Source organism: Vigna umbellata, chromosome 4 (assembly GCF_029865625.1).
Source record: "Vigna umbellata cultivar VRB3 chromosome 4, Vumbellata_1.0, whole genome shotgun sequence".
Taxonomy (NCBI): Eukaryota; Viridiplantae; Streptophyta; class Magnoliopsida; order Fabales; family Fabaceae; genus Vigna; species Vigna umbellata.
In genome coordinates this window covers 8,630,377-8,656,978 of record NC_142168.1, presented here as the reverse complement: position 1 = coordinate 8,656,978, position 26,602 = coordinate 8,630,377, and the positions used below count along the sequence as shown (strand labels likewise).

At 33.0% G+C, this 26,602-nt stretch overlaps 4 protein-coding genes across 4 annotated transcripts; all 4 read left to right on the top strand.

Annotated features, from left to right (window-relative positions):
- Positions 1 to 1,183: 1,183 nt before the first annotated feature.
- On the top strand, positions 1,184 to 2,255 carry LOC148199187 (uncharacterized). The gene has a single exon (XM_088111954.1). The coding sequence runs from the start codon at positions 1,406 to 1,408 to the stop codon at positions 1,781 to 1,783; it is 378 nt and encodes a 125-aa protein (XP_087968080.1). The 5' UTR covers positions 1,184 to 1,405; the 3' UTR covers positions 1,784 to 2,255.
- A 4,586-nt stretch (positions 2,256 to 6,841) lies between these two features.
- Positions 6,842 to 7,303, top strand: LOC148199186 (uncharacterized). Its single transcript, XM_088112591.1, has one exon. The coding sequence runs from the start codon at positions 6,842 to 6,844 to the stop codon at positions 7,301 to 7,303; it is 462 nt and encodes a 153-aa protein (XP_087968717.1).
- A 5,965-nt stretch (positions 7,304 to 13,268) lies between these two features.
- LOC148199185 (uncharacterized) lies at positions 13,269 to 15,754 on the top strand. Its single transcript, XM_088111781.1, has 5 exons — positions 13,269 to 13,431; positions 13,541 to 13,637; positions 13,834 to 13,912; positions 14,007 to 14,088; positions 15,399 to 15,754. Exons 1-5 carry the CDS (start codon positions 13,399 to 13,401, stop codon positions 15,537 to 15,539), a joined length of 432 nt encoding a protein of 143 aa, XP_087967907.1. The 5' UTR covers positions 13,269 to 13,398; the 3' UTR covers positions 15,540 to 15,754.
- Positions 15,755 to 19,395: 3,641 nt separating this feature from the next.
- LOC148199184 (V-type proton ATPase subunit B 2-like) lies at positions 19,396 to 25,452 on the top strand. Its single transcript, XM_088111780.1, has 15 exons — positions 19,396 to 19,535; positions 19,693 to 19,758; positions 19,952 to 20,007; positions 20,120 to 20,218; positions 20,484 to 20,543; positions 21,262 to 21,373; positions 21,448 to 21,656; positions 22,457 to 22,588; positions 23,083 to 23,220; positions 23,465 to 23,615; positions 23,700 to 23,782; positions 24,540 to 24,587; positions 24,797 to 24,850; positions 24,932 to 25,015; positions 25,115 to 25,452. Exons 2-15 carry the CDS (start codon positions 19,701 to 19,703, stop codon positions 25,298 to 25,300), a joined length of 1,470 nt encoding a protein of 489 aa, XP_087967906.1. The 5' UTR covers positions 19,396 to 19,535; positions 19,693 to 19,700; the 3' UTR covers positions 25,301 to 25,452.
- The last annotated feature ends 1,150 nt before the right edge of the window (positions 25,453 to 26,602 follow it).

Sequence of the window (26,602 nt, the reverse complement as noted above, 5' to 3'; positions counted from 1 at the left end):
CAATAATTTATATGAAAATGATTAATTAAGAATCTGAATATTCCTTCAAAGTGACCCATTGGTTAGAAATAAATAATTTAAATTAATATAAAAATTATAAATACTTTATTTTAATATTTTGAATCAAAGATGATGTCATGATTTAAATAATTTTCTTTTATATTTAAGAGATCTAAAAGAGAAAAATTGTTAAAACCAATTTATTTTAGACTTGTTCATCACTATTTCTTGCCCACTATTTTAGACTTGTTCATTACTATTTCTTGTCTGTCTTGTTGTTCATTAGTGACTCCAACAAAAATAAAGTAGGTTGGATTTTTTTAAGATTTAATGAAATCAAATCCAATACAATTTTGTCTGAGGTGGGGGATAGGTATTTTTCCTCTATCTTAATATTTTATTCCATTACCACCATAATATATATATATATATATATATATATATATATATATATATATATATATATATATATATTCTGAATATAGTTTCAAAGTGATTATGGATTGAAAATTTATTATATGATGCGAATGAAAGGAAACAATATACGTGTGTAAGAAGAAAAACTGGGTTTTATATGATGAAAGAGTATTAAGTAAAAAAACAACTATTAAATATCATTAATAATTAATAATAATAATAATACAATGATAACTTATTTTATTTTATTATTATATTAATTAAGTGTATATTTTTTATAATAAATTATTCAAGTATTAAATAATATAGTTTGTTTGTTTTTTATAAGACTAAAAAAAGTTTTAAAATAAAAAAATAAAATTTAATTCACCTAATTTAGTTTAAATCAATTATAAATTGGAATAAAATAAGTATGTTAATACAAAAAATTATTGCATAGCATAAAATTCTTCTAATGATTCAGTAATAAGTGAAGTTTGTCCTAAAGTAATTATGAGTGTGTATCTATTATACCTATATATAACTGAAATTCTCCTTCTCTATTATATAAATATTTTAAATTTTATCTATTTTAAACTAAATTTTTATTTTCTAAATGATTATCAATTTTAATTTACGTATTTTTAAATTAAAATAATTATTTTATAATTTTAGTATTTTGAATCATTATTTATTTAAATTATTAAATTAATTATGTAAAGGACACATGTATTTCCACGTGTATATAAAGCTAATATTCATATTTCTGAAACGGTGTCGTAATGCTGGGTTAGTTACCTTTAGAAGTTTAAAACCCTAAGCCACTCACCGAAGAGAAGCCGCCGCCTTCTTCACCGCCACCGTTCCTATTCTAGCTAAAATTTTCCATTGTTCTCGCTCTCACTCTCTTTCTCTCTCTGTCTATCTCTCTCGCATACACAAAGCACGGTGCTATCCTCAGTGGAACAACGTTGTATCAATCTCAAAGAAGTAAAACCACACAGAAACAATGGCTGGTGGTCGATTCCGCGAACTGATGAAGAAATATGGCAAAGTGGCTCTCGGCGTTCACCTGAGCGTTTCCACAGTTTCCATTGCCAGTCTATACGTCGCCATAAAGAACAACGTCGACGTCGAAGCCATTCTCGAGAAGTTCCACATGGGTGCCGTCTCCGACCAGAAAAACCCTAACCCTAACGACGAAGACGCCTCTCAACCTCCTAAGAACCGGACGGCGCAGCTCGCCGCCTCCGCTGGCGGAGCCTTCACGCTTGCGATCCTCTGCAACAAGGCGCTGTTCCCCGTGCGCGTTCCCATCACCGTCGCGCTCACTCCCCCAATCGCAAGGTTCCTGGCGCGGAGGAACATCGTCAAGAGCGGTGTCTGACCTGGATTCGGTGCGTGGTGTATTCTTCTTTCTTGTGACGCGGATCGTGAGATTATATTTATATTAGTATACCTTGTTGCATGGATGGGTTTTTTGAGACCTGAAAGTGGAATAACAAAAGGGTTTTACTTTTCTAAGAACTAGTTTTTCTGCTTAATAAAGGTCCTGGTATATACTTAGTTTAATTCATTGGGTTGGCTGGAGTAATCGAGTGGACAAAACTTACGTGCAATTCTAAAAGGTCATTTTGATATTGTTCTATCATCAGAATGGGAGTCTTAGTTGGAAAGAAATACACACAAAAACTAATATAAGTGTGATGATTTTGAGGGATAGGTTTGTGTGTATCTCTCATCAACTTAACTTACCCTGTACTAGAGAGGATACACTCTCCTTATGTAAAACTTTTATTGTGCAACTCAATGCAAACTTTTATGATGCAAATTGCCAACTTAAAGTTCCATTGATGTTAGAGGTTATCGCCAAAGGCACTTACAAAATTTAGTCTGTTTTATCCTTTCAAAATTTTCTAATTGGTTAAAATTACGTTTTTATACTTTGTAACAGTGAGAATGATGAGACATGTAACTTGTGTCTAGTTCGTTTTCATGGTTTTAGAAGTAAAATTGGAATAAGGAATAAAATTTTGAATTAATGAATTTGCTTTTCCACATAGCATTGTTTCAGGTAAATAGAGAGGGAAGAAAGGGAAAAGAAGTAGATGGGATAGAAATACCAAATCAGTGTATAGGCTTAGGTTTATTTGTGATGAGAGCTGGATATATGGTGATTTTTTATCCCAAGAATGTGGATAGTTTAGTGGACATGATTATAAAGATTATTTGATCGTTACGGGTATAAGATCATTTGATTGCTACTTGATTAACCCTAAAGTATTGTATTTTGAGTTTAAACTGTTGCATTTTGTGTCCTGCTTTATTTTGGACTGAGATGGTACCGGCGTATTGAAAATGAGTAGTTCTTGCACTCTTAGTCCATATGGAGTAGGAAATTTCCCAAGATGCCGACTAATTGATATATCCTATCTTTGATTGAATTCAGCATCCAATCCTTGGATGAATGTGGAGTTTATCAGGGTGACCTTTAGGTGATTGAAATTGAGATAGGTCAAATGGTGTATACAGTAAGAATGTTCTTCTTGTCCTGAATAGAACAGTAATATCATATCATATGCTCATTTCAATTTAGCCAACAATAAGTATCCTCAATTGTTAAGATGATCACTATTTTTTGAAACCTTGTCATGGTTTATTTGAAGGTATATCTATGGTGCAATTGTTCCTTGTTCACAAAACCTTGGTATGATGGTTACATGAATAGCTGTTTTGCCAAATCTCTGAACTATTTTGATTGACTGAAAATATGCTATGCTCTCCATCTTCTGTTGGATCATATTCTCAGATGGCAACTCACCTCGTTAACACACATAAAACAAACACTTCATCTCATCAACACGAGCCAATTGTTTAACTTCCTTGGGCAGAAAATTGTTTAATATTATGTCATATTAAGGCCTTAGGAGCCATATTTTTGGGCTTAGGGGTGGGTTGTGAAGGACTTAGCTGAAGCATTCAGCACAAGTTTGAATTGATTTTATTTTTCCATTAGTAACTTTATTTGATTGTATTGTTTTTCTATGCTTTCAGGGGAAAAATGACCTAGCTACACTAATTCATTCTAATATAAAACTATATATTCTCATTCAAGTGGGGGGTTATGATGACTCATGAGATTTCAGATGCTTTGTAGATTTAGAGTAGCATTGAATCCAAGTTGTTTCATAAAAAAAAAAACAAAAGGACTGGAAGGATGTTAAAGAGTCTTTAATAAATTGGATTTTTCAATTTAATTAAAAGTATAGTAAAATGTCTAAACTCCTTGATTTTTTATTTGCTTATTTTGTCCAGATTGAGTATGCTATTTTATTAAGGAGGCTCCTTTCAGTTAGCCTCATTACCTTTTTGGCACTTTTGATTAATTCAATCCAATGTATATTTTATAATTAAAAAAATATATTTTGTATTAATAACACAACTTCTTAATTTAATAAATAAGCTTTATCTAACACAATATTATATGTATATTGGCATAATTTATCTTAAAAATATGCTACAAAGCATAGTTTTGTTTTTGTTGTATATTTTTTAATTATATAATTTAACTATACATTAAAATCAAGAAATAATGTTCTGGACATGGCTAATTATATGATCGTTTTAGTTTAATTAATAATTTTGAATTAATACGTTAACTATATGAGGGGAGTTATCATTTATAAGTTAAATATATTTTTTATTTTAAGTGAAAATTGGAATTAGTTTTTTTAAAACTTTGGACTAACAGTGAATAATTTTAATTTTTACTGAAAATTAAAGAATAAAAAATATATTTAATTTTATTTATAATAATCGTGTTTTTGAAATTGTACATTGTCAAGTATTAAGTTCAGTTTTAAATGATTGAACCATTTGAAGCAAATTCATATAAAACTAATTTAAGTTACAAATTTGAACTAATCTAATTGGTCTGGATTGTCATATCAGTTGGGTTTATTAAAACTGATGAACAATCCTATAAATTAATATAATATAAAATAAATTGTAACATTGTTTTATTCATAAACAAAAAAATGTAGTCACACGCCGTATGTTTACGGATAACAACGCCTAGACATGACTTTTTAACAAAAAGGGGTTAATTTTTGTTCAAAATTATTAATATAGATTCTTTTAAAAAAAATACCATTAAATTGCGTTATATAAACATGATTATATTTTGAAGAAGTCGTCATGTTTATAAACGACTTTATTCTGTAAAAGTAAAGTTGTGCAAGGAGGAGAAGAAATGGCAATTAATTACATTGAAGTTAATAATAACTTTAGTTTAAAATCAATTACAAATCGTAAATGTCAATTACACTTAAATCGTCAATTAGAGTGACGACTTTCGTTTAAAATAAATTTTTTGCAATCTTGGAGAAAAAACATGAATATTTGTAGAAAAATCTTTACTTGTTCTTTTTAACTAAGTGAGAATTTTCATACATAAAGATTTTCACAAGTGAATAATCTTAAAATCAATTGTCATGTAAACAAAATCTATACACATGACACAAAAAATCTATTGTTTAAGCTCTTGGAATCAATGAATTAGGGTGAAAACTGTGTTGGAGTACACTCTCTGTTTATAAATAAATATGTAAACATTTTAAACATTTGGTAAAAATTCAAATAAAAAATTTAGGCTTAATAACCTATTTTATCCCTAATTTTGCTGATTTTTCTCAAAAAGGTCATTCGTTTGAAAAGAGTATCAATTTGGTCCTCGCTTAGTAAATATTGCGTCAACATCGTCTTTTCCGTTAAATAGAAACAAACAACGTTAATGGATTGATAATCTGGCAAAAGATAATGGTAACGTGTCATTTTTAAGGTTATATGTGTGATGACGTGTTAAGTAATTAGAGGTTGAGGTGGATAGTACAGACTCTGGACCTACAACGCAATTAAAATTATTATTATTATTTTTGGTTTAATAGCTTATTTTGTCCCCGGGTGAGTTGTGTCAATTAGATTCCTCCTTTTAAAAAGGTGTCAATTGCATCCTCACTTGTTAAAAATTGTCTCAATCAAGTCCCTTCTGTTAAATACTCACAAAGTGTTAAATTTTGTTTCTCTCTCTTCTGCTTTTTTGTGTAAAGCAATTTGTCCAGTATTTTTTTCTCTGCACCTCTGGATAAAGTGATACAAAATAAGTAAAAAATTGTTTCTATAGTTTTTTTTTGGAATTACTACTTTATTATTCTTTTATTGTATGTTTTGATGGAATTTTGATGAATACGTGGCAAGATCTGGAGCCCGCTATGACGAAGGCGCTGACAGAGGATGGGATTTTGGGACGGTTTACAAAGGAAGAGGAAGGAAGAGGTGTACGCGGTTGGACCGTTGGTGAGAAGGGTGGAGAAGAAACAGGAGGATGGAAAGAAGGGTGACGTTTTGCAATGGATGGACGAGCAATCGGCTGAGTCGATGGTCTACGTGTCGTTTGGGAGCGGTGGGACAATGTCGGGGAACCAAATGAGGGAGGTGGCGTTGAGGTTAGAGCTGAGCCAACATAGGTTTGTTTGGGTGGTGCGGCCACCTTGCAAAAGTGACGCGAGTGGCGGTGATGCTGCAATGAGTTACTTGCCGAAAGGGTTTCTGAAAAGGTCGGAGGGGGTGGGGGTTGTGGTTCCCATGTGAGCCTCGTAGGCCAAGATCCTGGAACATCCTGCAACGGGGTGAGAAGGGTGATGGAGGATAAAGAAGGTGTAGGCATGGGGAAGAAAGTGAAGGAGCTTAAACTGAGCGGAGGAAAAGCGTTGTGTATGTTATTGGATATATAATTCAAGTCCCTAGTTTATAAGTTAGTTAGTTATTTTTGTTACTCATTTTTACAGTTAGTTTTCTCTTGTATAAAAACACTATTCTTTCATTTTGTAATATACTACTGCATATCTTCTTTCTCTCTGTTTTTCATATACTCCTTAATATTTGTACCACTGCTATACATTTTTGTTTCCATTAGTGGTATCGGTTAGCCTAGGTTCTTGAAAAAGAGACGTAAGGTGTTTGAGTGTTTGGTTCAGTGCGGTTAACCAAGAAGCGTCTAAAGAAGAAGGCTCTTGAAGCAAAAAGTAAGCGTTGATGGCAGATTTTTCCACGACAAATCTTCCTATTCTAACCGAAAAGAATTCGAGTAGATGGAGCACGCAAATGCGGGTGCTGTTTCGGGTACAAGGAGTCAGCAGCGTGATAGAAGGGGTGGAGTCTGCAACTGAGTTTTGTGGCACAGAAGATCAGAAGGCGGAGATTAGTAAGAAGGACGATAAGGCTCTTGATCATTCATCGGTGTGTAGATGATACACACTTCGAGAAGATCCAAAATGCGAATACGGCGAGGAAGGCTTGGAATATTTTGGTACGTTGTCATGTCGGCGGAAAGAAAATCAAGAAAGTACGGCTACAAACTTTGCGGAGGCAGTACGAATTGTTGTAAATGGAAGATGGTGATAAGGTCAATGACTACTTCAACAAAGTTTTAACGATTACAAACCAAATGAAGAGCTGTGGGGAAGAGCTTAGTGATGTGTTGATTATGGAGAAAATAATGAGATCATTACCTCGGAGATTTGATTTCATCGTTGTTGCTATTGAAGAATCTAAAGATCTTGAAAAGATAAAAATCGAAGAGCTTCAGAGTTCTTTGGAAGCTCACGAGATGCGGCTTCTTGGTAGAGATCCTGTCAGAGCTGATGATCAGGCATTAAAGGTGCAACATGTTAGAGGTGATGGGAAGAAGAAATTCAAGACTTGGAAAGGTAAATCCAATGTACCAGGTAAATGGAAGAATGATAATTTGCACAAAGTAGATGGAAGAATGATAATTCTGTACAAAGGAAGTGGAAGAATGATGGCGTTGAAGAACAAGAGGAAAGAGGTGATTCTGCATAAAGCATAGGAAGAGACAACAAATACTACAAGAAGAAAGACAGAAGAAATATAGAGTGTTTTACGTGCCATAAGATGGGACATTTCTCCTATGAGTGTTATTTCAACAAAGGTAGACAGTTGAAGAAAGATCAAAGCAAGCAAGATCATTTTGTAAAAGACGAGTCTGACTCAGAGCCATTAATCCTTATGGTTACAACTTCTTCAGAAAGCGTTGCTATGTCATACCAAACAAACAAATTATGGTATCTGGATTCAGGATGTTCAAACCACATGACATACAATACAGAGTGGCTTATTAATCTGAACGAAAGAAAGAAAAACAGGGTCAGAGTTGCCGATGATAGTACATTGAAGGTTGAAGGGATCATAAATATTATCATAAAGCAGAAGAATGGACTGAAGGCTACGATAGAAAATGTTCTTTTTGTACTAGAGATAAATGCAACTTGCTTAGTCTGGATCAACTGGTAGAGAAAGGTTTCACTGTGATGATGGGCAATCAAGGAAAAGTGGAAGTGTTTGATAAAAACAAAAGGCTAGTCCTGGAAAGTAAGATTTCTAAGAATTGTACCTTCAAGGTTCATATGGATATAATTGAGAATCTGCAGTGTTTATCTACATGGAAGTGGATGAGAATTGGAGATGGCATCTGAGATTCAGACATCTGAATTTCAGAGATCTGCAACTGTTAAGCAAAAAGGTGATAGTTTCTGGGTTACCAGATATATTTATACCTCAGAGAGCTTGTGAATCTTGCATCATAGGAAAGTAAACGAGAAGACCTTTCAAAACGCACTTGAAGATGAGGTCTAAAGAACGTCTTGAAGTAATTCATTCAGATGTGTGCGGTCCACTTGAGATATCAACACTAGCTGGTAATCGATACTTCGTTACATTTATAGATGAATACAGTCGTATGATATGGGTATACTTCATAAGACTGGAAAGTGAGGTTCTAGAAATTTTCAAGCAGTTCAAGAATCGTGTTGAAAAAGAAATTGATAGGCAGATAAAGCTGATCAGGACAGATGGTGGAGGTGAGTATACGTCGCGTGAATTTGATGAATTTTGTCAGGCACAGGGAATAGCACATGAGATTATAGCCCCTTATACACCACAACATAACGGTTTGGCCGAAAGACGAAATCGAACAATAATGAATATGGCCAGATGTTTGCTTAAAGAGAAGGGCGTATCGCGTGAATTGTGGGGAGAAGCGGTGGCAACAGCTGTGTATGTACTGAATAGGTGTCCTACAAAGAAGTTGACAGACAACGTCCCACATGCAGTTTGGTTAGGTACTATACCCTTTGTTAAGCATTTTAAGATTTTCGGTTCTTTGGCTTTTTGTCATGTTGTAGAGCAGAAGAGAACGAAGCTGGATGAGAAAGGAGAAGCAATGATGTTTGTGGGTTATCATCCTACTGGAGCATACAAATTATTTGATCCTATCAGGAAGAAAGTGATCGTTAGCAGAGATGTATTGATTCTCGAAGATGAAAATTGGGACTGGGAATGCAATCAAACCAGTATGAAGAAATCAAGAGTAGTATTGCAAATACCTATGCAAGTCAAAGAAGAAGTTGATAATTCGATAGTTACTAGCAATACTGGAAGCGGCGATAATAATGCAGAGTTTTCAACGAGATCGAGAAGACAAGTGGTAAGACCTTCTCGGTTTACAGAATATGAAATGTATTCTGATGCTGGTGTGGATGAAGAAGGTGATATAATTCACCTAGCATTAATGGTCGGGAGTGAACCTTTGAATGTTGATGATGCCTTATCACAACCACTCTGGAAGGAAGCTATGATGGAGGAGCTTAGATCGATCGAGAAGAATAAAACATGGAAGCTGGTCGATTTGCCACCCGAAAAGAAATGCATTAGAGTTAAGTGGGTTTTCAAAACTAAGCTTAATCTAGATGGTACAATCTCAAAATACAAGGCTAGGCTTGTGGCAAGAGGATTTCTGCAGCAACAAGGAGTTGATTTCAAGGAAGTTTACGCACCTGTTGCAAGGTTAGAAACTATTCGTTTACTTGTTGCTATTGCATGTGCTAAGAAGTGGTCATTGTTTGCTCTTGATGTTAAGTCTGCATTTTTGCATGGCTTGTTGGAGGAGGAAGTATATGTACAACAACCTCCAGAATTTATCAAAGAGAAGAAGCATCAAGTGTATAAGCTATTCAAAGCGCTCTACGGATTGAAGCAAGCTCCCAGGATATGGAACAGAAGGATTGATGAATTTTTTATAAGCTATGGACTTGAGAGATGTGTTGCTGAACATAGCCTGTATGTGAAGAAGAGTGGTGATGATATAATGATCGTATGTTTGTACGTCGATGACCTACTGGTGACGGGTTCCAGTCTACATTGTATTGACGAATTCAGGCAGAGGATGGAAGCAGAATTCGAGATGACAGACCTTGGGAGGCTCAGCTACTTTCTGGGAATGGAATTTAAGCACACAACTAGAGGCTTAGTTATGCACCAGAGAAAATACGTGAAGGATTTGTTGGAGAAATTTAAGATGACTGAGTGTAACATTACCAAGAATCCAATTGAGGTTAATGTTAAGCTAAAATTTGATATAAATGAAGAAATCGTGGATAAGACAGCTTATAAGCAACTCATTGGTTCCTTGCGGTACCTATGTAATAGCAGGCCAGATCTGATGTATGAGGTTGGTCTATTGAGCCGATTTATGAGCAATCCAAAGAAGAGCCATTTGATTTCTGCTAAACGTGTTCTAAGGTATGTTAAAAGTACAACTAGATATGGTATTTTGTTTCCATACGGCGTGAAGAAGGATAAGTTGGAACTAGTTGGTTACACTGACTCAGATTTTGGTGGAGATCAAACTGAGAGAAAAAGCACGTCAGGGAATATTTTTTTCATGAACACAACACCTATATCATGGAGTTCTAAGAAGCAAACTATTGTTGCTCTATCAAGTTGTGAAGCAGAATATGTAGCTGGTTGTCATGCGGTATGTCAGGGTGTGTGGTTGAATGAAGTTCTAAAAGATTTAAAGGTGCAAATTGAGAGATCATTTGTGCTACAGATGGACAACACATCTCCTATAAGTTTGGCTAAGAATCATGTGAGCCACGGAAGAAGCAAACACATTGATGTGAAATATCATTTTTTACGTGATATGGTGAATAAAGGCAAAGTTGAGTTGATTTACTGCAAAACTGAATCACAACTGGCTGACCTATTTAATAAAGCACTCAAACATGACAGATTTGAATGTCTCTGATCTGGAATAGGTGTATTAGCTCTAAGTGACTTGAATTAAGGAAGTGTATTGGATATATAATTCAAGTCCTTAGTTTATAAGTCAATTAGCTCATTCTTACAGTTAGTTTTCTCTTGTATAAAAACACTATTATTTCATTTTGTAATATACTACTGCATATCTTCTATCTCTCTGTTTTTCATATTCTCCTTAATATCTGTAATATCTGTACCGCTACTATACATTTCTGTTTCCATTATATGTTTGGTTCTTCTCATCATTCGCTTTCTGAAATGAGGAAATAGTGTGAAGTTCATCTGCAAGCTTCTGATGCAAAACTTCCCCCAGCCTGCCACTTACGGGGTACCACCGCTGATGTCTTCAACCACGTCGTTTACTCGAGTCCCTTTTTCTTTTCTTTGTCTTCTTCTTTTTATCATTATCATCTTAATTATCTACTCACTTCGACTCTTTTCCACTCTTCAATCTCTTTGCTTGTTAATGGCTACGTGACGTTGTTTCGCAATCATCTCATTCTGAATTCTACAAAAATATTACCTTATCAAGAAAATTATGTTTTTACTGTCGTTCAAATTCCTGATTTACTTCTTTAATATTTTACGAAATATATACGTATAAACCTCTTTATTTTATAAACTATTTTTGTACATCGCTAGTCTTTTCAATCTCTCCCTTATCACTCATAAATTTATACAGTTTTTATCTTTTTTAACATATGTTACTTTGTCTCTCCAATGGGTGAGGTGTAGAGATACATGAAATATTTTCCTATTTGAAAATGTACTCAATTAGTCAACTTATACATTTTGCAGTCAAATCGTTTTACTCGTACAGAATTAAACATATTAAATTCTCATTTAAGAAAATTAAAACTAACTTATCGATTTAACAGCTACTAAAGTTAAGTTTTTTTTATACTATACAACTAAAAATATATTTTTAAATTAATTTTTCTGTCACTTTTTCAGTGTATCGTGTTAAATGAGGTAATTATTCATCTATTAAAAACCTTTGAAAACGACTTTTTAGGTTGTTTGTTGGACACGGGAGACCTAAGAATATTTTAAAATCCGAAAAAGAAAATATAATAAAAGAATAATAAAGTAGTAATTCCAAAACAAAATACAATATAGAAATGTATCACTTTATTTCGAGTTGCAGAGGAAAAAATACTGACAAATTGTCTTACACAGAAAAGCAAAAGAAAGAGAAAAAAATTTAATACAGTTTGTGAGTATTTAAGGAAGGGAGTTGATTGAGACAAATTTCTTAAAATGGGCATACAATTGACACTTTTTTAAAAGAATAGACTTAATTGACACAACTTAGAAAAATATCGACAAAATAAGCTATTAAACCTTATTTTTTTCTGCCATTGCAGTTTCAGTATCCAATCCTAAATTCAACTTTGGGCTTCCATGCCAAATTAGGTTCAACTGCCCAACCAAGATCACTGGTGACATTGTCTCGTTAGCGCCAAGGGATGGACACTGCCAATCTAACCCAAACCCTCTTCCATGACTAGCCCAAACCCTCTTCCATGACTAAGAGAAACCCAAACTCACAACAACCACTAAGTCTCTCCATGCAAAAGCCCTCTACATCAAACGAACCAAGAATTCCAAGAATAACCAAGACCCCAATCAAACCCTAAATCGTAGAGAAGAACAAAATCTCCACCCATTCGCGATAACAGGGAAGAACCAAAGATTCCCAAATCAACACTCTCGCCCCCAAATCACGCAACCTGCACAGAAGATTCAAGAAACCCAATTCGTAGACCCAAATACCTAAGGAAAACCCAATCGTAAGAACCAAATTCCAAAATCCCCAAATTCCATATTTCATAAACCTTAGTCCTCTGCAAAGTCGAATCAGAGAAGGAGAAAACGAAAATCCAAAAGGAACCCCAAGATCCCCCAAACGAAACCCCAATCCAACGCCATGCACTGCCACGAAAACGCCCACTAACTAAGACCCTCGTTGCTGTAGAGATGCCGGCAAACAAACCCACACGTCAAGGACATAAGTCGCGTCTGAGCCACTGGACCTAGGCTCCCTCCTTGCGAAATGAACCAAAATGGGAAAAAGAAGAAGAAGGCTACTTTGCAAGATTGAAACAACAACGGAGATGAGGGATAAGAAAGGTGTCTCCCTTCTCTGCCAAAAATGAACTCAAATCGAAATGGAGAAGACGAAGGCCTGCTCCTTGCCATGCTCATTGCGCGAAGAAGAACCAACCCAAACTGGTTTTGATTGAGAGAAAATAAAAACGAGCCAAGGGTTTTCAAAAACCAAAAACCAAAAGTTGAGAAAAGAAGATCTAAATTCTTATAAAAACCTGAGTCATCCATTTGAAAGTTAATGTAGATTCAATCTTATGTATCGGATTAAGATTTAGGAATTAATTCAGAATTGTTAATTAAAATTCATAACATTAATTCAAATTAATTGTAATTAAAAAAAATACTAAACACGTTACCATACATAAAATTTTAAAAATAACATATTACCATTATCTTCTGTCAAATTATCAATTCATTAACACAATTTATTTATTTAATCGAAAAAACTATTTACTAAATAAAGATCAAGTTTACACTCTTTTCGAACAAAGAAATTTTTAAGAAAAAAAAATGAGCAAACCGAGAAAATAGGCAATTAAGCCAAAAATTTAATAACAAAATTTAAACATAATGTGTAGTTTAATTCCACTGGACCCGTGCACAGCAGAACACTTCTTACAAACCTTCATTTCCTTCAGTTCACTGATTGGGTGGGTGCAACCAAAACCGGGTAGATTCTGATCGGTCATCGGCACACGGCCGGAGTACAACATGATCGTCTGCGTTGCCGTCGTCGGTCACCAGGTGAGTCCCATTCACCTTTCCATACTCGATTTCAATTTCGCCGGCGAAAATTCCGGTTTTCCGATCTCCGATCTGAAGTCAAACTCTTCTTTCCTATGAAATCGTGCAGAACAATCCGCTATACATACAGAGTTTCACCGAGGCCGATGATGCTCTCAAGCTCCACCACATCGTCCATTGCTCGCTGGATGTGGTCGACGAGCGAGGTGCGTTTTGTTTACTATGAACTGGAGATCCCAAAGTTTTTATTTGAGATTTCGTAAATTTTAATTTATCTGTGATGTTTTGTTTTTAAACAAATGGTTGGGGTTTTGAGATCTTTAAGCCTGGTGATAATTCAGCAAGAGCCTCCAGTTTTAGGTGGAACTCTGAATCTGATGTAATGTGTTGTTTACTTGGCAGTGAACAATCCTAAAAGGTCTGGGCCTATGCTCAATGAGACGTTTCTTGGACTGCTTTATCCCATCGAGAATTACAAAGTGTGAGTGCATTTGTTTTCTGTTAGAGTTTTGTTTGATTCATGCTTAATCCAACAAATGAAAAGTTTGTGGCTTTGCCTGTGACGAGATTTGCAGCTATGGATATCTAACTAATACGAAGGTGAAGTTTATATTGGTGACCACTGATCTGGATGTTAAAGATGCGGATGTAAGAAATGTGAGTATGAAATTTCTTTTCATTTGGGTGTAATTTCCTGTCTTACTGGGTGATGTAATAGTTCTCTTAGCAATGGTATTTAGGATATATCGAAGTAAATACTGATGGGTGGTACTAGTAGTCCTGTGATCATTATATTGTGGTCGAAAGATATTGGATATCTTGTCTGTCACGTAAGTTGACTGTTGTTACCAATTACTTTTTATGAGTTGGAGCACATATCAATTCTGACAAAGGAAATGCTGATGTTTCTTGATCATGATCAGTAAATGGTATTACGATGTTTGAAATATGTAGTTGCTATGCTATTTTAGAATCTGGTCTTGTTTGGCCCAGTTATTAAAGTGGGTGTTACAGGAAATAGAAAGGGTGGCAGTGGATTATTAACCCTTGGTGGTGATGAGGGAAAGTGCAAGGAGGGAGGACCTTAGTTATCTTAAAAGTAACCAGTTACCCTGCATGGCTGCACCCATGACAGGCTGGTAGGACTAGGAAGGTAAGGGAGGGAATCGGTAGAATATAAAAGGAGGCTGGGAGATAGTAGAGGTAAGAAACACTAGGGTGAGTTATTACTGGTTTATGTATATTTTTTTCTCTTTCACTATTTCTATAATTCTGCACAGCTACGTGAATGAATTTAAATTTAATATTGAGCGCAATACGGCTATATATCATATAGAAGTGATGCAGTGTGTTGAGGTGAGAGACTACCGCGTTTTCTTATAGGTTCATTTTCAAGGCTTAGCTTTGATGGACTCCACATCTTCAAGGGATTTCATTGTTAAACTGAGAAATGCAAAGGGATTTGTACATTCTTTTGCTGATGGATTTTCTTGCTTCGTTGTACTCTGTTCTTTTCGACATCCTTCTGTTTATTAATATGTTTGTTTTATAAAGAATTAAAAAAACTTGAATTACTTGTTTTAATTGTTGACAAGGATGTTTTACTTAGGAATGCGATGTTTTCGTGATTCCCTGTTGTCATTTTCTCCGTTATGAAGTAGTTTATTTTGTTTATGACTTTTGCTGTCTACATTTAAGATCCCTTATATTATTGTTTTCCTTCAATAAGTTGCTTAAAATTTTTCAATTTTAAGTGCCACTATGTTATGATACCACTTTTCATGTGCATTTTCTTGTTAATTGCAAACTGACGGGTAATATTTATGGTTGTAGGAGATAGAAATACATGAATTTAGCTACTATCTTTTCCTTGTCTCCTTACTCAGAAATATGCTCGTATGGATGAAATATTGTTCTATTTGATGTTATTTTCTTGTTAACTTCTGGTGGATTGTATTTCTGTACAGTTTTTTAGGAGGTTCCATGCCGCATATGTAGATGCAGTTTCAAACCCATTCCATGTGCCAGGCAAAAAGATAACCTCCAAAACATTTGCAGAAAGAGTGAGCACAATTGTCAAGTCATTTGGCTTCAGTTCTGCTGGATGAACATTTTCAACTGGTGCGAGTTACGATGCTTTGTCTATATCTGGCACAAAACTTTTCTTTCTTATTCTAAGTTCTTGCCTTGTAGTTTTAGCATTGGTAAAATGTTTAGAGTTAGGAACATTTTCAACAAAATTCTAAGTTCAAATTTGAAACCATTGCATTTGATTTTACACAAATTTGAGCTTTTAATATTTATTCATATGATTGAACGTAAATCTGTTATTGACCCCTACCCCTCCGAACAAAATATGTGGCATTAGGTGGGTTGATGATTGATTTATTTCTTTACCAGTTTATTAATTAGTGGGAGGCCAAAAATTCTGCCATAGAAATACGCCATTGTGACTTATGGCACAACTATAGTGGGTCTCGTTACAAATTGTCTTTGGCAGCTGGCAAAAAATCAACCACGCCATTAAAACATTTTCTTCAATAAAATATCATTTCTAACTAAAGCATTTAAGATGTTCCAAAGTTTATCTTTATCTGAGTCAGAACAAATATAATTTATTCTGACATTCTTTTATTCTTTATTATTTGTAATTCAAAATCATATTAAATATTATGAGACAATAACTTTTTAAAATGTCAGTCGTATAAATATTACATACTTTTGTCCAAAGCACAACTTAATTATAAGTGAGATCAAACGTCTTTATACGTAGGGATTGAAATTTTTTATCATTGAAAGTGTTGAGCTGTTTAGGTTCCTATGAACTTCCCTTATCCAATGTTATGATAAACAATTCACTATTTATAGAGTTTATTAAACATTGTCTTCTAAAACTTATTCAAGTATATATATTTTTTTTCCATGATTAGAGCAGAGTGGGGAACACCATTCAAATTGTTTTACACTTCTCATTTCAAAATGCACTGAAATGCATTTAAGAAAACATCTTAGTACTATACTTTCTTGTATAGTAATGGAGCACAGATGTGCTACTCGATAATTTGTGTAAACATAAATGAAAGAAAAACAAAAAGTCACATGCAAGTAAATTCAATGATTTTGTACTTTTCTGTTTCTCTATTAGTATTTTTTATTTTATTTCTGGAATTTTTTTCTGGAAACATTCTTGTAATGGCTGTGGATGTGGTCTAAAAAAAGCGAAGAATGTTGTCCAGAGAGAAATAGTAGGAGTCTGTGTTGCTTTTACCCTATCATTACTGTCAAAAGATGAAAATAGACCAAGCCATTTGTGATGTTTGAGTAACCCACGTTCGAATTTGAAAGTTCGACAGAACCTTTAAATTTTTTTTTAAAAATTATAGGATCTAATAATTTTATTTTTTGAGTATAGAACAACGTTTTTTTTTTTCACTTCAAAAGATTAAATTTAATTTTTCTAATACACAAGATAAGTCCTTGTGAAAGTCATGTAAACATGAACCAACTATTTGACCTACTTTCACCCTTGCAGTGATGATAAAAGACAAATAGTGTAAAAAAGTGATTGTACTAGTGTTGACTGAGAAAAGGAATGAACGAGGAATTGGTGATTCATTATATACGAGCAATCTTATAATAAAAGAAGTGTAAAGAAAGATCAAGTGAACGTCTGATTATTAAAAAAATATTACTGTTTAATATTTTTATTTTATATCAATTTTAAATCCAACTTATAATTGTATTTAAGTTTAAAGATTTGTTTATGCCTATGGATACCACTTTATTTTTTTTAATTCATCTATTTTTTATTTTTATATTTTTACATGCAATTTTTGTAGTCCACTTATCATAACTTGATATTATGACATGATGATATTGTCGCGCTATTTTTTATAATATTAACACGTGATGGTATAGTCAATAAATTAATATTATTGGAACAAAGCTTGGTATCGGAAACTAAAAGGAAAATGTTGGAATTTATAGATATTATTTTATTTTATCAACGGAGACCGAAAACTAAAAAATACTTAAAAATTTAAAGCTGAATGCGTGTTTACTTAACACTGAATTCACGGTAATTTTATTTCAATAAATTAATCTTTTTCATTTATTTCACTTGAATTTTCTTATTTTCCTAAGTAAAAACAAGCGAAACTATATTTTTTGATACTCTTCTCAATATTAACGTGTTCATATGAACATAAAATAAAGTTTCTTGTCATTCTAATTAGGTTCTTTGAATGCGCATTTTAACAAACCAATCATTATATTTTCGGAAATATAATGGTTTCCTAAATCAATTTTGCACTTGATCAAGATTAAGATGAATTTAATTACTTTTGTCTTAGTCACATAATGTTTTCAAATTCACTTACCATAAACTAATTTCACTCGCAACAAGTTAATAGGAATTCAAGATGGGTTTTGTATATGAATTTGTGCATAATCCAATATGTCATTTCATTGATGAATTGTGCTTATGAGATATTTATTTATAAAAATTAAATAAACATATATAATAACTCACATAGGATAATCCACGATGAATTAAATTAATTTATTTTAGAGAATTTTGTGTGCATGAAAATTAAGTGAAATACTTTAGGTTTTATTGTTGAAAATGGAATAAAATATACAATTGTTCTTTACTCGGATATTGAATGTGAACTTATAGAGATCATCATGTTGTCTTGGTTGTTCATTGTGTTGTTAGGGAAACAAATGTATTATTTGTTTTAGGATGTGTAGTTCAGTCACGGGTTTGTCCTTAAAAAGTATCTTAGAGACTGAAAAGAGAAAGAATTATTTAAATTACCCTTGATTTTAACTTCTAAACGATGTGGTACTATTAGAAGTGATAGGAACATAAGCCCCACAGTCTGAGTTCTAAGAGGAATTATTTGTCATCCCTCATTGGAGGGTTTAAAGGATTGAATGTTTTGATCTCATGTATGGTGGGCGCCAACGTTCTTATCCAAATATTGAGTATGGACTTGCGAACAAGTAGTAAGATGCTACACCCACAAAAAACTATCTCACACTCAAGTCACTAAAAGAGTTATGATCTCTGTATAAATTGTGTATCAATGTTTATGAAAGAGAGTGAATATTCTTCGAGGAATACTAATTATATTTATATGATTAACATGAACTGTGAGTCTATAATCCTATTAGAATAATACTTAATTAAGGAATATAATAATATTATAACATAATAGTATGATAATACTAAACTATCGATATTTAATTATAATATGTGAATATGACTCAAATAAAGTAGGATTGGACTGCTCTATAATAAAGAAGATTAAAATGTCTTATTTGACCACACTTTTTAATTTATCTTTTAGGTCAAATAAACACAGCAATATTTTAAAAATTTAAAAATTACAAATATCTTTTTCTCTATTTTAATTTATCTTTTAGGTCAAATAAACACAGCAATATTTTAAAAATTTAAAAATTACAAATATCTTTTTCTCTATTTTCCTTACAAATTTAAACTATTATTTATCACCCTTTTATTCACCATCTAATATTTACCAAAATTAGTTTATTGATATTATATTACATTGTGGATATTAATATTTTTTATTAATGTTTATGTCAAGTTATCATTAAAATACCAAATATATAATTAAATTAGAAGTGTTTCTATCTAAAGTACATTAATTATTAAATTATAGTAAAAGTTAACCACGATTTTTAAGGTATTATTTGTTTTAAAATTTCATCATAATTTTATTTCTTTGAAAAAAAATTCCATTGAATAAGAAAGAAAATAAATTTAAATTAATTTTATTCTCGAGTTCTTAACACTTTTATATATACTTTAAATTAAAAGAGAGATGAAATTCGGAAAATAACCATAATGAAAAAACAAATGAAAAAGAAGATAATAGTAAAATTCATATATATTTAAAATTATAGTCTGTTTCTGACAATAATTGTTATTTCCAGGATGGTTCCTGAATTTGTTTGGCCCATCAATTAGATCTGTCACATACAACCACATCAACCAAATCTCTGAATCTCTCTCTCTCTCTTCATCTTCAGATCAAACCATCACAGTTACCCTCTTCAAATCAATCTCTTCTCAGGTTTTTCTTACTCTCTTCATTCCTTCAATTCTTGTTTTTGTTTTCACACTCTAATCACTCCATCAATAATCACTCACAACTTTTCTTCTTTAGCTTTTCCTGTTGCTGTGCTCAATTTCTCACTCGCTGTGTTTTCACCTTTGACTCTTTCTTCCAGTTCCAGAAATGGGTGTGGCTCAAAACGGTTATGATGCGGAGGAGGGAACCTTGGAGATTGGAATGGGTGGGTCTCGTTTCTGTTTATCTATTTTGCGTTAGTTTTGCTATTTTGATGTTGTGGATATGCACCAATGATTGGTAAATCAACGAAGAGCTATGTTCTGTCATTATGGAAGAAATGACATTTTTTTGAAGGGGCATTTGATTGATGAGTTTTTTAAATTGGTAACTTTGTGAGTTGTCTCTTTGTGCTGCAGAATACAGAACTGTGTCTGGAGTTGCCGGGCCATTGGTCATTCTTGATAAAGTTAAGGTAATGGCCACAGTGTAATACTCTATTTGTCATAGCTTTATATTGCTTATTTTATAATTTTGGACTTTTTTTTTATATGATGACTGGATTTTGTACCGATCAACTGCATCAGGGACCCAAATTTCAAGAGATTGTTAATATTCGCTTAGGCGATGGAACTACTAGGCGTGGACAAGTGCTTGAAGTTGATGGTGAAAAAGCTGTTGTTCAGGTGAGTGCCTACTGCCCTATTCTGTTATGCTTCTTTTGAGACTGGTGATGGTAATTGCACAAGTCGGTTGTCATGAGGAGATACTTCACCTTATCTTTGATATGATTATTTCTTTATAATTTTAATTATTACCAGATGTTCTTATTAGTTAGAAACCCATCATTGTTGTCTACTTTGTAATGTTTTCTCTGTCAATTGTTTATCCTGAAACTGATGTATCACAAACAGCGGGCTTGCTTATCTACCATTTTGTACCATTTAACAGGTCTTTGAGGGTACATCTGGGATTGACAATAAATTTACAACTGTGCAATTTACTGGAGAGGTATAGTTGTTTTCAATTATTTACTTAAATTAAATGTAAATTTATGTAAGTCAAATTTGTTTGGAACTATTTTGTCAATATACCTGTTGATTGGTACTTGGTTTAGCAGCATTATAATTTTAATGGTGTTGCACCTAGATAACATGTCAACTGTTAGTTTAAGAGTTTTACTTTGTTTTTTGTTAATGTAGAATTGGGTCAATAAGTGGCTAGTCTTTCAATACGCTCCCTAGTAAATTACAATAGTAAATAAATTATATTCATTAGTTCAGAAAGCCTGTCCAAACTTTAGTTCAGAAAACATTGAAGGGTGGTTTCCTTGGTATCCATATTGATTAAATGATTTTTTATTTTTTTATTTTTTTATTTTTTGTATTATGAGTTTGTTTCTAAAAGGGTATCTTGATATATTTACTGGTTAGTCTTATAACTGAGAAGATAAGGTTCCAAAAGAAAATAGAGGAAGAATTATGATTTGCCAAATTTGTTGCATTTATAGTTCAGCTTCTGTGTAATGTTTACATATTAAATTTGATCTAGAAGGATACTTTCCAAGTCTTATCCTTTCCAATCTGATACCTTATGATTACTTTATCCCCTTCTACCACTCTATTTACGTTATTGATTATGGAATACTTTTTCATTTTGAGTCTTTGGTTTTCTTTGAACTAGTTTAAATGTTGACTCCCATTTTTCTCTATTATTATTTTTGTCACAGGTGTTAAAAACTCCAGTGTCACTGGATATGCTTGGTCGCATCTTTAATGGTTCTGGAAAACCAATTGATAATGGTCCACCCATATTGCCTGAGGCTTACTTGGACATATCAGGTATACTATTTCTTCTGAGGAGGTCTGAATATGCATGTTTTTTTTTCTTTTTTAATATATTTGCTGTAATTCAGGAAGTTCCATCAACCCCAGTGAACGAACATATCCAGAGGAAATGATACAGACAGGAATATCTACCATTGATGTCATGAATTCTATTGCTAGAGGTCAAAAGATCCCTCTATTCTCAGCTGCTGGTCTCCCCCATAATGAAATTGCTGCACAGATATGCCGTCAGGCTGGCTTAGTTAAGCGACTAGAAAAGTCTGATAATCTTCTCGAGGTATATCCAATGTATTAAAGTGAATTTACTATGTTAAGTGCTCCTGAATTATAAATTTAGGACTTCACATTTTGTATCATTACTTCTTAGCATTGGCAATTTTAGTGTATGTATCATTCAGCTGCACATTTGAGGACTTGAAAAGAAAATGGACTTGTTTGACTGACATCTTGTCCTTGGCCATAATTTTTTACCTCGCACCTCCTGTTAATGCTCATTGTGCGCGCATAACTTTAGTCACTCATTTTCATGCAGTGGAAGAGTTGTGCCTTTTTTTAAAGAATTAATTTCTACGATAAAAGTTGAGTTCATTCCTTGTACCTATATTTACCAATAGTTTTGTTGCTTTAAGGTTTTTATATGATGCATAGTAACAGGTGTATTGTAAGATGTGGTTACTTTCATCAATAAATGTGGATTTTAAAACGTTTGCTATGTTTGAGTATTTCTATAAAAAAATTAAACCTGTATTACTTGTTACACATGTATTATTGCTTGGTTTTTATATTAAGCACACGGCTTTTAGATAAGCTTATTTCTGGTTGTTTCCTTGGGACTTTAAAAACTTGAATCAAAATTATATTATTACTGTTACCTTCATGTACTTAAAAGTTGAAGTTTAAATATTAAACGATCTTGCTTTTTGTTTTATATCCCTTACACATTATGTAGTTATCTAGCTTTCCTCTTATGGCCTTCAAATTAGTTAGGCTATTTCCAGCTTATTCATTTATTGAAACATATTATTTTTCAATAACATGAAGAAAGTCAATTTTCCATCAAACCTTGTCTGAATACAGGGCGGAGGAGAAGAGGACAATTTTGCCATTGTGTTTGCAGCCATGGGAGTTAACATGGAGACTGCACAGTTTTTCAAACGTGACTTTGAGGAGAATGGCTCGATGGAGAGAGTGACCCTTTTCCTTAATCTGGTATTCTTTAGAACCAGTATGCAATTGTTCTTTTGTTCATATTTATTTGTTTTCTTACCTTCTCAATTTCTTTTTCTGTAATTTTGTCTATGTGGTTGAGGCAATAAAAAAAATTCCCTTGCGGCAGTAATGCCTTGTAATTGAAAGTTACAGATATAATATTATTTTGTTGATTTTTCTGTGGGATGTTGGACTTTTTCTTGATCTGGAGGGTGTGGAAAGATTATTGTAATCCGATAGTTGTGTGTAATTAAGACAAATTGATAATGTGTATGATTAGTACAAAAACCTTTTTTGTTTTGTTAAGCTGAATTACTTGTAAAACTTTGAAATAGAAAAAATTAGGAAGTACCATTGGTGGATTTGTGACTCTACAAATGTCTATTTATTTTCCTTTTATGGATGATCGAAGTGCTATTTTCAAATTTAATTTCATGACCTGTATGCAGCAGCTGATCATTAAAAATATATCTCTTGCTTGTGATTTATTACAGGCAAATGATCCAACAATTGAGCGTATCATCACTCCTCGTATTGCTCTTACAACTGCCGAATATTTGGCATATGAATGTGGCAAGCATGTTCTTGTGATACTCACTGATATGAGTTCTTATGCTGATGCTCTTCGTGAGGTAATGTATCTAAAACTGTAACTTCTCCAATGATGTAGCAAAAGAAAAGCAAAGAGATATGGAATCTTTTGTAGCCTATTTCATTCCCTTGGCATTATAGTTTCCTTGTTTGCCTACGAATAGTATTTTAGGCTTGCATAATAATTACTAATGGACTTTTATTTCTGAGTATAATAAGTAACTAGATCTTTTGCAAATAGTTAGAATTGACCCTGGAACTATTGATCCCTTCTGGATCCTGTAGGTGTCTGCTGCTCGAGAAGAAGTACCTGGTAGACGTGGGTATCCTGGTTACATGTATACAGATCTTGCAACAATATACGAACGTGCTGGAAGAATTGAGGGGCGGAAAGGCTCTATTACACAAATTCCTATTCTAACCATGCCTAATGATGGTATATTATTGAATTTCTTCGACTGTATTGCGTTATACACTATAAATTCTGTCTGATTATCTTTCTTAAACTTTTTCTGTACAGATATTACGCATCCAACTCCTGATCTTACTGGATACATCACTGAGGGACAGATATATATTGACAGGCAGTTGTATAACAGGCAGGTGGGTTCTATTTAAGCATTTGGTTGTTATTATATTGTATAAAGTGCTGGGTTAGTCGTAAACTGAATTATGTACAATAGAATTTGGTGCAGAATGAATCTTAACGTTTGACACATGATATTACTTGAATAACATGTAAATTTTCATTGACTTAAATATTTTGAAATGGGTTAGTTTTATATTTGCATAGATAAATTAAGGGTCCTTTTGACTGAGAGGAGAGGAATAGAGGAGATGGAAATAATAAGGATGAATGAAAATAGATGAGAAATAAAGTGAAAATCAAAGGTGTTTGGTTGAAGAGAAATAAAGAAGATGTGAGGAGATAGATAAATAAGTAGAAATAAATGAAAAATAGTTTAGTTGGAATCATAAATGTTGTTTCTGTTCTATTATTTTTGGTTCCCCTTGGTAGAACGAAAATGTACCCTATTTTTGCGTCGTGTTCTATCCCATGCTATTTTTAAAATGCAGCAAAGATAAATTAATCGCTTTGTTGTTCCATCTCATTTTAACACGTTTACCAAACACTGCTAAAACATAAGATGGAATGCTATGACCAAATACGGCTCACCTGTAAGATCAATAGCGAATCATTATGCCCATTCTTGCATCACTAAATGAAACCAGTTTTTTATTTAAATGATTTGCTCCATTATTGATTTATTTGTCTATCAAATTAGTGTAAATCCACTCTGCAAATTGTTTATGAAATATTTGCTTGAAACTGAACATTCAATTCCTTTTGTGTTGGCAGATATATCCACCAATCAATGTCCTTCCCTCATTGTCTCGTTTGATGAAGGTGAGGTTAACTCTTGCTTCCTGATGTCACGTTCTATCAAAAGATACATTTTTCTCTGTTTACTCATCGATGGGTGAGTGACCAAATACTAACAATACCCATGTTAGTTCAATCAACACCCTTGTTCCATCCAACAATCACTATTCTTTTTCCTGACTAAAGCAACAACACCCTTGTTCGAAAATTAAGTTATAAGGTTTCCTCTGCAGAGTGCTATTGGTGAGGGCATGACGCGAAGGGATCATGCTGATGTCTCCAACCAGGTCTGGTGTTGCTTTGTTTTCACACTGCTATAATTTACATTTTATAGACCTTCTAACTGGTGTGCTTTTGTTTCTTTAAAGCTCTATGCAAATTATGCCATTGGAAAGGATGTCCAGGCAATGAAAGCTGTGGTTGGAGAAGAAGCACTTTCATCTGAGGATCTGGTTTCTTACTATTCTTCTCTTAGCTATTCTCTTTTTAGTATAGTGATATATTGTCCTTGAAGTGGGGTACTAACTATGTTTATTCCCTTTGATCAACAGCTGTATCTGGAATTTTTGGAAAAGTTTGAGAGGAAGTTTGTTGCCCAAGGAGCTTATGACACACGCAACATCTTCCAGTCACTAGATCTTGCATGGACTTTGCTGCGGATTTTCCCTCGTGAACTTCTTCATCGTATTCCCGCAAAGACTCTTGATCAGTACTACAACCGAGATGCCGGTAACTGATGACATGTATGTAGCAAAGTGGCATATCTTAGTCACGTATTCAATCATCTTGTAATGATCATGGCAATTGTTTTATTTCTTAGCTTTCTCATCCAACAATATTTGTTTCTTCTATCCAGCATATTCATTATATATAATAAAAGGTTTGAGTCTTTTTGAGTGCCTCATCTTTTGACATAATAATCAGTTTGTTGGAAAATTAGTTGTTCACAGTTTGGGATGTTCATTCACTGGTACTAGGAATTTTCATTTCCCTTATGTTACTTTTTCTTTACTGTCTGATATATTTTTGTTACTTGATTCTTCAGATTGTTTATAATCAGGAAGAAGCCTAGAATTTATACATCAATCTAACAATTTCTGTAAAACTCAATTTATACATCTCCATAATTACTATATAAACAATAAAAACAAATAAAATATTCATCATCATTTTACTTTAGAAGCAACAAACTTATATATTAGAGAGAAACTAATGTCAAACCTAATAGCACTAAGTTTTAGTTAACCAAGTGTATAATAAGGCGAGTTTCGAATGTTAAAATTTTTAGATTTAAGTTTAATTCATTGAAATAATCAAACTTTAATTTATTTATTTTAATTAAATAAACAAGTTGAACGTGTTAAGATTGAATGATTTATTAATAAATTGGTTCATTTACGATTAACAAGTGTCAACGTTTTTTTAGGCAAAAGTGATGAGGTAATAGAGATATTTAAAAAATAGTTTTCTTTGTTTTATTAAGTGTCTTTCATTTGAATTTGATGTGAAATGATATAATTGAATAAAATAAAAATAATTAAAATTGTTCTGGTGTGATTGTTAAATGAAAGTGTCTCTTCTGAGGAACATATTTAAAACGAGGCTTTTTCTCTTGCTAACTACTTGCCCCACCATTGCAACCCCACGCCAACACACCCAACTCTCCATGTCTCAGCTACCTCCTTTGCCAAATTCTATATATTATAATTAATATTTGCTTTTATCTTAAAACTATTCTAATACGCAATTTTATTTTATCTCACTTAATCTTTTAAAATTTATTTTAATATCTGATAACTATAAAAAAAAATACAGATCGAGCTAACTTATTAAATAATAAAAAATATCATACTATGCAATGAAAAACCCAGAAATTATTGTTATAATAAATTTTGCACAAAAATTAATATTTCATATTTATTCTAATTTCTTTAATTCTATGTATAACATCTCATTTTAATAATACACAACTAATAAAAGAGACATCACATATAACTGGTTGAAAGAACATATAACTTCAAGAAGATATATAATAAGAT

Excerpts from the sequence above, each read along its gene's own strand:
- LOC148199187 (XM_088111954.1), top strand. The coding sequence starts at position 1,406 with ATGGCTGGTGGTCGATTCCGCGAACTGATGAAGAAATATGGCAAAGTG.
- LOC148199186 (XM_088112591.1), top strand. The coding sequence starts at position 6,842 with ATGGAAGATGGTGATAAGGTCAATGACTACTTCAACAAAGTTTTAACG.
- LOC148199185 (XM_088111781.1), top strand. The coding sequence starts at position 13,399 with ATGATCGTCTGCGTTGCCGTCGTCGGTCACCAG. Across the intron at positions 13,913-14,006 it reads CCCATCGAGAATTACAAAGT|CTATGGATATCTAACTAATA; the intron begins GTGAGTGCATTT and ends CGAGATTTGCAG. Across the intron at positions 14,089-15,398 it reads AAGATGCGGATGTAAGAAAT|TTTTTTAGGAGGTTCCATGC; the intron begins GTGAGTATGAAA and ends ATTTCTGTACAG.
- LOC148199184 (XM_088111780.1), top strand. The coding sequence starts at position 19,701 with ATGGGTGTGGCTCAAAACGGTTATGATGCGGAGGAGGGAACCTTGGAG. Across the intron at positions 20,544-21,261 it reads CTGTGCAATTTACTGGAGAG|GTGTTAAAAACTCCAGTGTC; the intron begins GTATAGTTGTTT and ends TTTTTGTCACAG. Across the intron at positions 23,783-24,539 it reads GGCAGTTGTATAACAGGCAG|ATATATCCACCAATCAATGT; the intron begins GTGGGTTCTATT and ends TTGTGTTGGCAG.